The sequence below is a fragment of the Priapulus caudatus genome, unplaced genomic scaffold, assembly GCF_000485595.1.
Source record: "Priapulus caudatus unplaced genomic scaffold, Priapulus_caudatus-5.0.1 Scaffold437, whole genome shotgun sequence".
NCBI lineage: Eukaryota > Metazoa > Priapulida > Priapulimorpha > Priapulimorphida > Priapulidae > Priapulus > Priapulus caudatus.
This window is the reverse complement of record NW_014577498.1, coordinates 130,131-144,065: the sequence shown is the minus strand read 5'-3', so window position 1 is coordinate 144,065 and position 13,935 is coordinate 130,131. Positions and strand designations below refer to the sequence as shown.

Genomic DNA, 13,935 nt, shown 5'->3' with positions numbered 1-13,935 from the left:
GTTCGACGTTCATACTTTAGATTCATTATGCACAATGTCAAATATTGAACTCAATAATTGTATTTATTTTTGTGTTGAATGGCAATTTTAAATCTGTGGTTCACTGTTAACTCACTGTTGTTTAGGAGTTAGACATGATTATCTTTGTGGAGTTGCAAAAGAAATGTGATGCTGAAAAGGTGCTTTATCTTACGATGTGCACATATTATTTGTAATTACCAAACAGTCAAAGAAATTAAAATTTTGCGGTCTAGGCAGCAGCAGCAGTTTAACATGTCAGTATGATTAGCTAAAGATTTAACCTCCATATTATGCCAAAGGGAATTGATTTACTTATAGGCCTACACAGGCAAGTGTTATAGATCTAGAGGTGGGGTTGCAACCCCCCCCCCCCGTTCAACTACTGACTAATGTTATCATGATACTAGTAAAATGGGGGACCCTAGCACCGCGTGCCTTCGGCACCCCTTTACTCAAATATCAACTCTCCCCCCCCCCGTATCCTGAAAGCTAGATCCACCCCTGCAGGCTCAATAATAATGCATTCATTGTTGTACGATACTTATGTCATTGTTATTAAAATATATAACTTAGTGGTTATAACTTAGAATCTACATTTCTAGCTTTTTTCTTAGTAATACTTTACTATTACTTACTTACTAATACCATACTTTAATATAACACATTTTACAGTCGTCTATAATTATTGCAGTTTAAAGTGCACACAAAATAAAATTATATTCATTATGAGTTCTCTTTATTAAATATTAATTATTATAAATGTACATCATGAACAAATATATTTAATATAAATAACTATATAACTATCTCAAAAAAATTGCAAAAGGGCACTGCGTGCGTGTGTGTGGCACACACTGCGTGCGTGTGGCATTACTGTTAATTACCAACTATACTTAATGTGCCACAAGTTCCTCTGCTTATATGTCATATAAAACTAAACAGAGATCAGAGATGAAATCTGTTTTTAATACTACTATGTAAAGTCTTTACAAAAATGTTTTTTTTACACTGCACTATCTAAACATTGTGCTTAATATCTATGTATGAACATGCACATTATATTGATCTAGGTAAACATAATCATACAAAGTGACTCAACACAGCAGTGCTCTTGTGCAATATACAATATATCATTTCCTACGCATTTATAAAAATCCACTATTGTCAGATTGACTTCAGTCATCGAACCTGAATGGCACATGCATTTTCTCAACTAATCCACAATACTCATTTTTATTGCTAATGCTATGCCTCACATCAAGAGTTAATAATACCTCCTTCCTCACATCTTGAGTGATATACGTTATCAGAATATAATAATCGGTAATAACTGCCTTGCCTAGGATTTCCCCCCATGCACTTGAAACTGAGTAAACTATAGTAGTAACTGAGAAGAGATTCAAATAGAAAAGTTTTCACAAAACAAACATGTGCTCCTGGGTCTATCAAGGCAATTTTCCACTTTATATGACCATAGTTATGAACACTTCAGAAAAGATTTGTAGAATTCATTGACTAAGTGCAACGGACTACAATGGATGAGCAAGGGTATGTAATGTTATGGGTGCAAATACACTTTGCGCATCCATTGTTATCATTATGCATCTATGAGACATCTATCACAGTATGCATGTGCACATTATATTGGGGCAGCCGCACACAGTATGCACACACAGTGTACTCGCACCATGCTACGTTACACGCTATCTGTTGACTGAGATTGATGGTGGAATGCAGGGTTCTCATTATCGGGTGGAGTAGTGACAGTTGGCGAGTCTCGCATCTGCATCTGCACAGGGTCATTCTTCAACTGATACCTTCTCGAGACAAAGAAGAAGACGACGAGACAAACCAAAGCCAAGGTGAAACCTAGTGAGGGCCAGAGCATGGAATGTATGACATGGTTTTTACTGCGCACTCTCACTCGCAATACACGTTCCCCTTGTGGCTCATGCCAGCAAATGTACTCCTGGCCAGGTTGGCCCCATTTGAGCTGATATTCATCAATCACCTTCTTATTATATGAAGGCTCTGAGCACGCTTGCACGGTGCACTGGAAAAAAATCAGAGAGAACAAATTGATATTGTATATTTGGCAATAGTGTTACTTGATATGTACACTGTAAATTGTAAACAACATAACCAGCACTTTGTACTAGATTAATTTTATCAAGAACATTACTCAGCTATATGGACAAAGTATATGTATAATTGTATATTATATATATTTATATATATATTATAAGTATAGGCGTCTTAACTCATTATAGCATATATACATCTTGATGCCACAACATAACCTCAGACAAGTGTGTCCATACAAAGTTACACCGTGGTAAAAGCGTACCCCGAGAGACTGGTGTGAAACCTCCTCATTGTCATAAATCATTGCTCGTGTGGTACTATTTGCCGCATCACTCCAGTACTCGACGATCACCTGCAGGCAGGGGAAGCTGGAGCTGCAACCCTGGCCACACTTGCAGGGGACCCAAGCTTCCACCTGGGTGGCAAACAGCACAGTGCAGTTGGTCAGCTCCAACGCGGTGGCATGCAGATAGGGTTTCACAATGACAAAGCCAAATAACACCAACGCACCGGTCGACATACACGCAAAAGCGACACACCACGCGCAGCAGCATTTGTACAACCTTCTTAGGTATGCGTGAGATTGGAATGCATGCGGCATTCTCTGTCGATCGAGATGTAGTTTGTACAGAGGCGAGCAGTGCTTTATTCAGTTGTTAAGAGCTTTCATGTGTCTACTTGGCCCTTCCAGGTTCTAGGACTAGCTGTTTCATGTCACGTAGCGAGGGGCGAGAAGGTAACTTGTAGCCAGTGTCCACTGTACTGTATGTAGTAGTACACTGTGGTATTACTAGAATAGTACTTAGTAGCAGTATCTAATACCATCATCAATGTATTAGTATTACTATTACATTGTTACGATTCGTCGATTGTATTACACGATAAGTCGTCGTCGTTCACGTGCGACCACAGCAAGCTAATCCACCCGCCGGATGACCTGTGATACACTAAATCGTTTTATTATTTGTTCGTACCCGTGATTCAGCAATATCTCAGCAATATCTCAATTACCTGTCCATATAACACTGCACAGCCACACGTAAGCGCTTCGATCGTGTATGGCTTGACGCCAAATCTTTGCTTGACGCTGACTTTGAACAGGTGATACATAGACTGACTCTACGCGTCGTTACTTCAACTGGTTGAGTTCGCTGCAGGAACTTATGGAGTCCGTCTGTGTGGACAGCTTACATGTAAGGATATTAATTATGCACGCGCGCCATCTACGGGTAGTGCAATATGCCTATGTACAAGAATTACCTCCGCCAGGGGCTTGGCGGAGGTTATGTTTTCAGCAACCGGCAGTTAGATGCGATATGATATGACTACTAGGCACTTTAATTTAATTTAATTAAATTTTTTTAGGGTTAGGGTTAGAGTTTAGGTTAGGTTTAGGGTTTAGGTTAGGTTAGGGTTAGGGTTAGGGTTTTATTTTTATTTTTAGGTGCCTAGTAGTCATATCATATCGCATCTAACTGCCGGGTGCATGTTTTCACCGGCGTGTGTTTGAGTGTTGGTTTGTGGGTTTGTACAAGTCATATTGTAGGTAATTACAATTAGCACTAATTTTAAAACGAATTGCGAGCATGGCATAGTAAACTTCGGATATAGCTAAAATGATATACTACGATAAATTACACCGATGGCATAATTATCGAGGGCCTGTGCCTGGCACGGTTATGCTCATGTATGCTTAATTAACCTGGCTACACGTCCTTGTGTGGGCGATTGGGCGTATTACTAGAAGATCATGTAAAGAGCCATAGATATCCTATGTAGTGTATATATAATATACAGTATATAGAATACATATGATATGTAACAAGTCAGCTATGCTCAGTGACGCCATATAACTTTCGCTCTGAGCCACAGGAAAAAAACGAAAAAAACGAATAAAACGAAAAAAAAAAGTGTTATATATATAAATAGAAGTATCTTCTATTTATATATATAACACTTTTTTTCGTTTCAGGTCCTTGTGCTCTGAGCCGCCCTGACTGTTTTGGATAACGAGGAAATAGCATAAGCCGTTTAGAGAAATACAATCATTTTAAAAGTAGCTTTTTCCATCAACCTATAAATCTTTCAATTACACGTTTTTATTCCTGAGTAATTCACTGATTAAAGATGTTTTACATACGACGAAGACAAACTCAGAAACACGCAATATAATTGTAGTGCACTGCCGTATAAATAGCTCCAAAGCCGCGTTCCTTGTATTTTACTATAGGCGCACATAATGTGCAGGCTATTGCGATATAGAATTATAGGCTATCAATAAAGCCAAGAAAAGAGAATTTAATTCATAGAAACAGTTTATTATCGAGACAAATGAAGTCTATAATTATTAAATACTAATCATATCATTAAACGTTATGAAGGTGCTGTATGTATAAAATAAATAACTTTTCGTCCAGGTAGCTAAAATTAATACTATTAGTCTGCTAGCTATTCACGATTATTCAAGATTGACATCATTATTTATATATAAATGGCACACGCGCTACGCGAGAGAAATACATTGATAAAATAAAGATTGTCTACTAGAAATCCTGCTTAACTATAGTTATAGCAATTTTTGTGAATTTACCTATAGCAAAAACAGAAACAAATGCGTAAAACATAACTTTGCCATCCAAACAGAAATCAGATTACGATGGGAATTTTATACGATTTACTGTTCGTGGGTTGGCGAGGGTGATACCATAGCGAACGCGACCTCTTGGGATTCACAAGGGAATGAGAACGAGTTGGACCAACTAATGCGACTCTTGCTTACTGATGTTCCGGCTCATGGATATGAATTATCGAGTCTAGCACATACCGGTGCGGTGATCTATCAGTCGTATTTACACAATGAAGACTCTGTAAATGATCGTTTAAGTGTGAATCGTCCGTCACGCATTTTTAGCATCGTGGTGATTGTGGCTGCCATAATAACAAGAGCGTTGGCCGATATAAGAAATTGATTTTTGCGCGTCTCTTTTTACTTCTGAACGACTTTTGTTATGAACGTTAACGAATTTCGAATGACGTTACGTCTGTAACACACCGTCTTCGTAGAGCGGAGTGTCTCATTTTTAGTTAAAAAAAACATTACCAGATATACGATACTATAGTTATGGGTCAGTTGCGGGCACGGTAGGCGCGAGCAACACAAATTTTAATGTTACGCGTGTCCCTGATATATATTATAGAGGTTTCTTGGTGCGAATGATGGTACTGGCACCCGGTCGGGCTGCGCTCTTGTTTTGCTGCGACGATTATTCTTGTTGCGATTACGGCGTTTCGCGTTCTGACGCGCGCGTTTCCGCTTGTCGTCCTGGCGGCGGGCATCTTCATCGAACGGGTTCCTATAGACGGCGTCGTGTAGCGTCGCGGGCAGAGCCGGATATCCGAAGCCCGTGTTTTCCAGGTAAGGATTAACATAGCGAGCGACGTTATGCCGAAGTCCAGCCTCTGTCGCTGAGCTCTCGTCTGTACCTCCCGGTACGGGGTTGTTAATGTAGGAGTAGTACCGTTCATGCTCCGTATTGTAGAATGGTCCGTCTGTGCCAACAGTACCGTATGGATTTCCCGCCGCGTAGTCGTCGAGAGGGGAAGGCTGTTGTTGTTGCTGGACACCATGCACGCCGTACGCATTGCTACCCGCACCTGGGTTATCGCTAGACAGTGAAAACCCATGCGATATTGGATAGTTGTAGGTTGGTTGCTGTCCGCGGGCGGCTGCGGCAAATGGGTTGCCCTCGGCAGGAAAACCACCGAGAAAATAAGCAGGTTGGGCTAGACCAGGGGCAGGAATCTCGTACGATTCTCCGGGTACGATATCTGAGGCATCGCTGGTCGCGCCGCCGGCCGGACCCTTGTCATAAACACGGGCCGACTCGGGGAACGCCTCCGGGTTCCTATTGTAAGCTGACGGATCGAAATATCTCACACCGTCATTGAACGCGAAATTGCTGTAGGGGTTACCGTCTGGGTGGTTATCGTAACTATTCTGTTGGTCTACGCTGTAGGGTACTCCGTAATAGGTATTCCCTTGTTCATCGCCAGCTCCGTAGCTTCCTGCGCCCGGGCCGTATGCGTTGCCTCTAGTGCCGCCGCGGAGTGGCTGCTGCGTAACGCTATGAGCGGGATTGTAGAACTGAGAGTCCTTTGTATGCGCGTTTTGTCCCGTCGAATATCCACTGGCGTATTTGGAATTTAAGTTATGAATTGCCTTTCTGAGTACGTTTTCCTCTCGTTTCGTTAGTGTTTCGGGCGGCGCCTGCGAGAGGCGGCCGGCTGCTGTGCTATTCAGGCGCGAATCCTGTTTGTAAGACTCGTGCGTAAGAACGAACTTGATGCTCTGAATTTGTCCGTCAGCTGTACTCTTTTTCTCCTCAAATCGTGCCTTGAAAGGCTGTGATGCTTTTCCCGGCAACCCTTGTGGATTGGCGGTTTGTAGTGGTTCCGGGTATATGCTCTCTCCGGGGAAACGATTCACTGTGGCTGGATTGAAATCCGCGATCGGGGCTGGAGGTAATGGGTAAGGATCAGGGCCATAATCTCCATAATCACCATAGGGTGGTGACTGACCAGAAAACTGATCAAAAGGACGCAACCCTTCGTGGAAATATTCCAATGGCTGTTGGACGGAGGAATCTCTAGGTTGGAACTGGCTGTTGTACTGTGCGCCGACATAGATCGGATTCGGTTCGCCAGCATAGTATGGTGCGAGACGAGCGACGTAGCCGGGCGGCCGAGGGGAATTATTGATCGTCTGTTTCCGCAAAGGCTTCCTAAGTGAAACGTTTGTAAACGCTCCTTGGTATCCGTACTTTGTTTTGATCAATTTCTTCCTATTGTCTCCGCCGCCTTCAGCGTCTGTGAGAATAATTTCTGGGTCTTTGTATCCGGGCCCCTCATCTGGATAGCCGTGCCGCACGTCAATGTTATAGTCACCTGGATATCCAGCCTGCACAAAGCGTGTAAATTGCTGTCCGGGATCCTGGTAGAAAGGCAGCTGAGAGCCATACTGTTCCTCTCCGTAATATTGAGTTGGTTGTTGGGGTCCATACTGTACTGCATGTTGTTGTGGTCCGTACTGCACAGAAGGTTGCTGATATTGTACTGAAGCTTGCTGGGTTCCGTACTGCACAGGAGGTTGCGGGTATTGTCCTGAGGATTGCTGAAGTCCGTTCTGTACAGGAGGTTGCTGGTATTGTACTGAATGTTGCGTAGATCCGTATTGTACAGAAGGTTGTTGGTGTTGTACTGAAGATTGCTGAGGTCCGTTCTGTATAGAAGGTTGCTGGTATTGTACTGAATGTTGCGTAGATCCGTACTGTACAGAAGGTTGTTGGTGTTGTACTGAAGATTGCTGAGGTCCGTTCTGTACAGAAGGTTGCTGGTGTTGTACTGAATGTTGCGTAGATCCGTACTGGGCTGCATGTTGTTGGGACGCTTGCTGCAATGACGGTTGCTGGTTTTCGTGTACAGACGGTTGCTGTGATTTACGCTGTGTAGGGGATTGCTGTGATTCATGCTGGTTCAAATCTCGCACAGTTTCTAACTGTGTAGAATCCTTGCGAGAGTCGGTCTGCGTGGAAGGCTGTTGGGCGCCGAACGATGCTGACACTGGTTGGCGATACACGGTTGGTTTACGAGCCACTGTAGGTGTCTGCTTCGTATCGGCGGCTGTGCTGTAGTCTACGAATAACTGCAAGAATAATTAGTAGTCAGTATGAAAAATAAAATGCGGGTTTTCCAATTTTTATATTGCTTATTTTTTTAGCTGAGATAAATATCTTGCTAGCAACAAAATGGGAAGGACTAGGAAATTGAAAAACATATCATGGATTCATTGTATATATAAGAATCGTATTTTGCACTTTAAATGAAGTCTATGTAAGATAAGCTTACATTATTATTATTATTATTATTATTATTATTATTAGTGGTATTATTATTATTATTATTAGTGGTATTATTATTATTATTATTATTATAATTATACCAACAAATAACTTAATTGACTACCGATGCCAATAATACTAATATTAGAGATACAGTTGTAATTTTTAGCAGTGTTTCATTGAGTGGAATAATTAACCAAGAAATTATTCATATTGGTACGCCCTCAAATATATAACTGAACTACGTACCAAGCAAATCGATATGAATCCAACAAACAGGATTCTTCTTCTAGAAGTCATTTTGCCTGAAAGAACAATCAATAGAAAGTGATTAGCGGTGTCATTATTCAATTGAAATGTTTTAGAAACATGTGCAAAGGAATGGCAAGCCAAAACAACATTTACTATTGCCTCAATAATGGGTAAAGAGAGTCCTGTACGAGGCCAAGAAACAAGGTCAGTTAATGCATTCTCTGTCGCGTCACATATATAGAAACGATCTATACACGTGGCGCGCGCGCGTATTTCCATAAAGGATGTTAGCTTTGTTTTCACGTGGTTGGTTTTTCTATGCGTCACTGTACAAAGTTAGCCGGCCATGTCGGCTAAACCATTCTTCCGCATCGGTAAAACCTTGCGAGAAGATGTTATCTAGTCCCACGCTCCGTAATCCCGTACAATCGCTGAGCGCGCTCACATATATTTGCTTCCGTGATGAACGCTGATAACTCCGCCGATGCTTTAGTGCTATTCGGAGACATAGTCTCGCCAGCGGGCTTTCAGAATTGCTCTATTATTGAAAAATGTGGTACGGGAATGCCTGCGTACGTACCAGATGGAGCAGCATGAGAGATAATAGACAAGATATATGATATCGATGATAAACATCGCCAGTCTTACCTGGTACAACCAGGTAGCTTAACCTAAGATGGCAAAATCGATAGAACTCCTTACTCAAACTTCGAACTCAGCTTTAGAAGGTTCGAGTTCGTGTGCGTGAGACACGTCTCGCATCTTTGAAGAAGACGGCTTTGCATGAGTTCAAATGGTCGTTTCCGCCAGTATTAACGACGTGTCGTACGCACTCATACTATTTTATGGCTTTATTACCCCGGAATGAACTTTTCAGGCAAAATGTGAACCTACTGTGCTTCGATCTATACCAGAAAAATTGAAAAGCCATCATTCAGTCCATAGAGAAATCTGACACGACAAACGATTCACGTATATTCTTGTGAGTCTTTCCCAGGCCTCTGCATGTCTAGCAGTACTCATTGCCCTTTGACAGATAATAACAGTTAATAACGTGTTGCCGCCCCGGCGTCCACAACCTAAGAGTGTAGTGGCCTAATTCTGATAGAGTGGCGAAACACTACTTAGTGTCGGTTTTCTATTTCACGCCTCGGAGTCGAGAACAATATCACGGCAGACGAAGGATGTAGCGAGTGCGATTTCTACGAACAATGAGTTTTGTGCTTCGTGCGAATATGTATCGCTAATAATCCGTTCTGTAAGCTCGTGCGAAAACTAGTTTACAACACGAACAAGAACCAGGCGTTGCCGAGCTCCCTCTCTCCTCTCCCCCTTTCTCTCTGCATCTACCTCTTCCTCACTGTCTGTCTCCTTCTTTTTATTTCTCTGTGACTTTCTACCTCTGTCTCTGTGACTGTCTCTCTAGCTCTCACCCTCTGTCTCTCTGTCTCTCTGATTGTCTGTCTAATTGCCTGCCTGCTTGTCTGTCTGCCTGTCTGTCCGTATGTCCGTCGTCCGTCTGTCCGTCTGTCCGTCTGCCCGTCTGCCCGTCTGCCTGTCTGTCCGCCTGTCTGTCTGTCTGTCTATCTAGCTGTCTGCCTCTCTCGTCTCTGTCTCGCCCCCGCTGTGCGTATTGAAAAGCTGAACGAATTATCAAAGATTTTAAAGAAAATTTGTTAGCGCTATGTCAGTTAACGCGAGATGATATTATCACGAATAGCTTGTGGTATAGCAGTAAACGAATGGTCTGAAGCATATAATTAATATGTTGCATAATGAATAACGCAACCCTGCGCATAACTATATGTCATGCACCGACTCATGCGCAATTATATTCTTTTTTCCACACATAAGAAAATAAAAACATTACAATAACGCTCTATCTGTGAGTGTGCCTAAAAACGCCTTTAATGTAACATGAAATAACCGCAATTCTATGCTCGCGACTTGTGCACTTACCCATATCATGCTAAAGCAAAAAAAAACACTTAGCGACGTTTCCTGCTTCATTATAAATTATGCACGTAGATAGCTTCATACACCTTTAATCTATGTATGCACTACATTTAGGTACAGATGATAATATCGGGAATGGCATAACATAGATGTCACCAGGAGCTAATAATGACATTGTTTGTCATTATTAGCTCCCGATGTCACGCATATACATGAGAAGATTTTTACATGTGATGGTATATGATAATATAGATGTCAGATTTATATTATGTCACTCCCGGTAATATGAAACGTTGTTGTGTAGGATTATCTGTGTGGTGTTTGATCGCCAGTCATAGTAGTATTAATAAATCGTTCCGTGGGCTTTAATTCCTGGCATTTAATCATGGTATAATTATCTATAAGTACAGACTACAATAAAAACTTCAGACAAGTAGCATTCATCAGTTAATGAAAGCTCATGATTATTCCACTATGCAAGCTAGTTATCAAAATGAATTTCTATGCTATTGTGAAAAATAAAACTGTTAGATTATTTGTATTTTCGTCTCGTATGCTTCTCTATAGGTGTATTCTTCTCTCTGGGTGGGCCACACACTGCGGAAGGAAGCGTCCGACATAACACGCACGGCGCTGAGCTGGAACCCGCAAGGAAGACGTCGGGTAGGAAGGCCTCAAGTAACCTGGAGGCGAGCCTTGGAGGCGGAACTGAAGAAGAAGGGCTACACCTGGAGGAAATGGAGCGGAGGGCGACCAACCGAGCGACATGGAGGGAGTTCACAAATGACCTATGTCGCCGAGGAGACTGAAGGGTTACACAGAGAGAGTGAGAGATACTTCTCTATAAATGACAGCACATAAATAGTTTGCGGTTATAACGTGTTAACTTAACCGCGTGCGCTCTACATCATGAACCCCTTCCGATAAGTTAATAGTCATCACTCGCTGTTCATGGGAGTAGAAAAGACTGAAAACATGACAGTAGGCCTACGCACGGCCTCATGTACACAGGGATGCTGCACGCACGTACATATCTACGCATGCACACACGCATGTATATGCTTATATGCACGCACACACGCATGCATGCTTATATGCACGCACACACGCATGCATGCTTATATGCACGCACACACGCATGCATGCTTATAAGCCCGCACACACGCATGCATGTCTATATGCACGCACCCACGCATCACGCAAGTACGTGCGCACACGCGGACACACGTACATAGACGCACGCATGTTTGCACCCACTCATACGCCCACACAGCACGCACGCACGCACGCACGCACGCACGCACGCACGCACGCGCGCATGCTCTCACAATTTTTTACGTTACCAGCTTCAATATCTCACATTGATCCATGGATGTGTGAGAACTAAGACAAAACTAGCAAAGATAGAGTTCACAAGCTTCACAAGCCGTGGACCACATTTCAACTTCAAAAATGATAGACAACGCGTCGCATCTAACTAGCCGACATGTATAAAGACGCTAGCGGTGCAAGATCGAGAGAAACCTCCGTGTCCTTCTCGTCTATAACCCGCACAGTGCCGTAAACTACACAGCGAACAACTTTAGCTTCCTACCTTTCTAGGTCCGTTCCCGCCCTGCGAGCCTGCAAGAACACTCGTTGAGCTGACGCCGTAGACTGAAGCAACGCCCAAGTGCGGTTGGCTCAATGAGACGCCTAGCTTGTACGCACGCGTGACCTCTGGCCTCGCACTCCTTTGCGATTCTTTTCAGCCTCGACCTGTCATGCTTTTCGATTTAGGAAAGATTCCGCAGCGTTTCCCAGCGATAGAGTCGCATTACGGCAGCAACGGCAGCAGTAGGCCTATCAGCCGTGCGGGTTAGTTTGCACACCGTCGCCATGCTCCAATAAGCACGCGCCGACTAAAAAGGTGAACGCCGGCTTAGCATGCTTGAGCCGTCGTCGTTTAACTGCGAGTGCACGATATACAACACGGTTCACCTAGCCGGTGGAGAAACGGGTAATTTCTTACAAAAACGTGGAAATGTTTGCTAAAAGTAAATATCATTTCTTTGTGTTCGTAGTTTTTTTAACTTCTATTGCTTGACGAGTATTGTTGCGAGTGTAGCCCGCAATGTGAGACGCATGTTGATCCGTGACATTAACTGCCCTAGCTGGCGAGCAACCGAAGAAATCTTAGCAGGTCGCGACAATGTCCTCATTAAATTATTCACGTTTTGCTGGTAATAAGGGTGCGCAAATAATACCCCGGGGTTAGGTTAATATTTTTTAACATTTATAATTACAGTGCCGCTAGTCGATCCCTATAATGGGATATACTACTATACGTTGTCTACTGAGCAAAATTATCTGATCATACAGTGTTAACCTTTTACATTCCTTATGCGAACTATAGCCCCGATTTTGGTGTGACTAATCTTGCATTATGTGTATCGTTTTCTCGGTCTATCTGTCCATTATGCCACTGTACTTATTGGGTCTGCGTTATTGGGTACTACAGGCTGTTTAACATTGGAGTAATCATTCTGCCGATTACTGTCAGAATGATTACTCCAAGGTTTAACTCATTGCGCATGGCATGTATCGATTGTTGCTTAGACGTCTTAATTATATGTCATGTGATAATGAACGAAATCGTACTTCAAATCTCGTTTAAAGCCGATACGATTTAGGAATAAACACTTAATGCGACTAGATTTATCAGATAGGGCGCTGCAAGCGTTCATCGGTAATATAAAATGGCATGTTTCACTAGGATGTGTTTGTGTTGTAAGCTGTATTACTGTTCTTCCGCATACGCCGCCGCTACTGTTGCGGTACAGTATTATATGTCGGACATGAGCGATTTCGGTCCAGGGGAAGAGCGAGACGCACGTACGCTAGCGCGCCATTTCTGGACAAATTCAGCCTTATTTTGAACTGAAGAGATCCATCTCTTTTTCATTATTAATTAGCGGCAAGCGATATCACAACCTTAATTCTATATCATCGTTTCAATGTTTTCAGCGATTGGAAAACGCTAACCTGTAGGTAAGGTTAGCCAGTGGGCACCATTGCCAGATTATCGTATAGAATTACTCATCAGGAAAAATGTAACTAATTTAACACAATGAAACAACGATAACGCTCTTATATGGATACAAAGCAATACTTTAATAAAAAGAAAATGATATGAATTAATATAATTAATATTCCATTAACAGAATACAAAATTGGCTTTACAAAGCGACCTGTCGACAACTATAGTTTCTAGATGCTCACACAAACCAACGAAAACATGCAGGCAGTATACGTGGCTGATCCCGGACTTGGATAGATTGAGTGGTTGTTACTAGCGGATAAAAGCAAATAAGGGTGGAGTCTGGGAGTTCACCCCCACAAAATTGTGAAAATGTAGGCCTATAATTTGCTATTGTTGGCAACTGAGGCAATTATAGTTCATATAAATATATTGTTAGTATATGTTGGTGTAAATATTTACTAGGTTCACTCTACAAACGATACACGTACAGACGCACGCGCGTGTATTATAGCCAGGCGCGCGCGCGCGCGCACACACACACACACACACACACACACACACACACACACACACACACACACACACACACACACACACACACACACACACACACACACACACACACACACACACACACACTACACACACACACACTACACGCGTACACGTACACGTACGTACGGACGTACGACGTTACACTTA

At 42.6% G+C, this 13,935-nt stretch overlaps 2 protein-coding genes across 6 annotated transcripts; both read right to left on the bottom strand.

Annotated features, from left to right (window-relative positions):
- Positions 1-968: 968 nt before the first annotated feature.
- Positions 969-3,288, bottom strand: LOC106810392 (calcium-activated potassium channel subunit beta-4-like). Of its 4 annotated transcripts, none has more exons than XR_001394011.1 (3): positions 3,081-3,207; positions 2,369-2,521; positions 969-2,074 (listed from the first exon to the last, which is right to left on the bottom strand). XR_001394011.1 is itself a non-coding variant. In XM_014813734.1 (3 exons), the coding sequence occupies exons 1-3, from the start codon at positions 3,214-3,216 to the stop codon at positions 1,718-1,720; spliced, it is 546 nt and encodes a 181-aa protein (XP_014669220.1). In that variant the 5' UTR covers positions 3,217-3,288; the 3' UTR covers positions 969-1,717. The 4 variants fall into 4 exon arrangements, 3 of the variants coding, with proteins under 3 accessions (XP_014669220.1, XP_014669219.1, XP_014669218.1); XM_014813734.1 differs by having other exon boundaries at positions 2,369-2,458; positions 3,118-3,288; XM_014813733.1 differs by having other exon boundaries at positions 3,118-3,287.
- Positions 3,289-4,185: 897 nt separating this feature from the next.
- LOC106810387 lies at positions 4,186-12,027 on the bottom strand. Of its 2 annotated transcripts, none has more exons than XM_014813722.1 (3): positions 11,806-12,027; positions 8,253-8,308; positions 4,186-7,807 (listed from the first exon to the last, which is right to left on the bottom strand). In XM_014813722.1, exons 2-3 carry the CDS (start codon positions 8,301-8,303, stop codon positions 5,276-5,278), a joined length of 2,583 nt encoding a protein of 860 aa, XP_014669208.1. In that variant the 5' UTR covers positions 8,304-8,308; positions 11,806-12,027; the 3' UTR covers positions 4,186-5,275. The 2 variants fall into 2 exon arrangements, with proteins under 2 accessions (XP_014669208.1, XP_014669209.1); XM_014813723.1 differs by lacking the exon at positions 11,806-12,027 and adding an exon at positions 8,510-8,516.
- Positions 12,028-13,935: the final 1,908 nt, after the last annotated feature.

Excerpts from the sequence above, each read along its gene's own strand:
- LOC106810387 (XM_014813722.1), bottom strand. The coding sequence starts at position 8,303 with ATGACTTCTAGAAGAAGAATCCTGTTTGTTGGATTCATATCGATTTGC. Across the intron at positions 7,808-8,252 it reads GATTCATATCGATTTGCTTG|TTATTCGTAGACTACAGCAC; the intron begins GTACGTAGTTCA and ends TTATTCTTGCAG.
- LOC106810392 (XM_014813732.1), bottom strand. The coding sequence starts at position 2,707 with ATGCCGCATGCATTCCAATCTCACGCATACCTAAGAAGGTTGTACAAA. Across the intron at positions 2,075-2,368 it reads TTTCACACCAGTCTCTCGGG|TGCACCGTGCAAGCGTGCTC; the intron begins GTACGCTTTTAC and ends ATTTTTTTCCAG.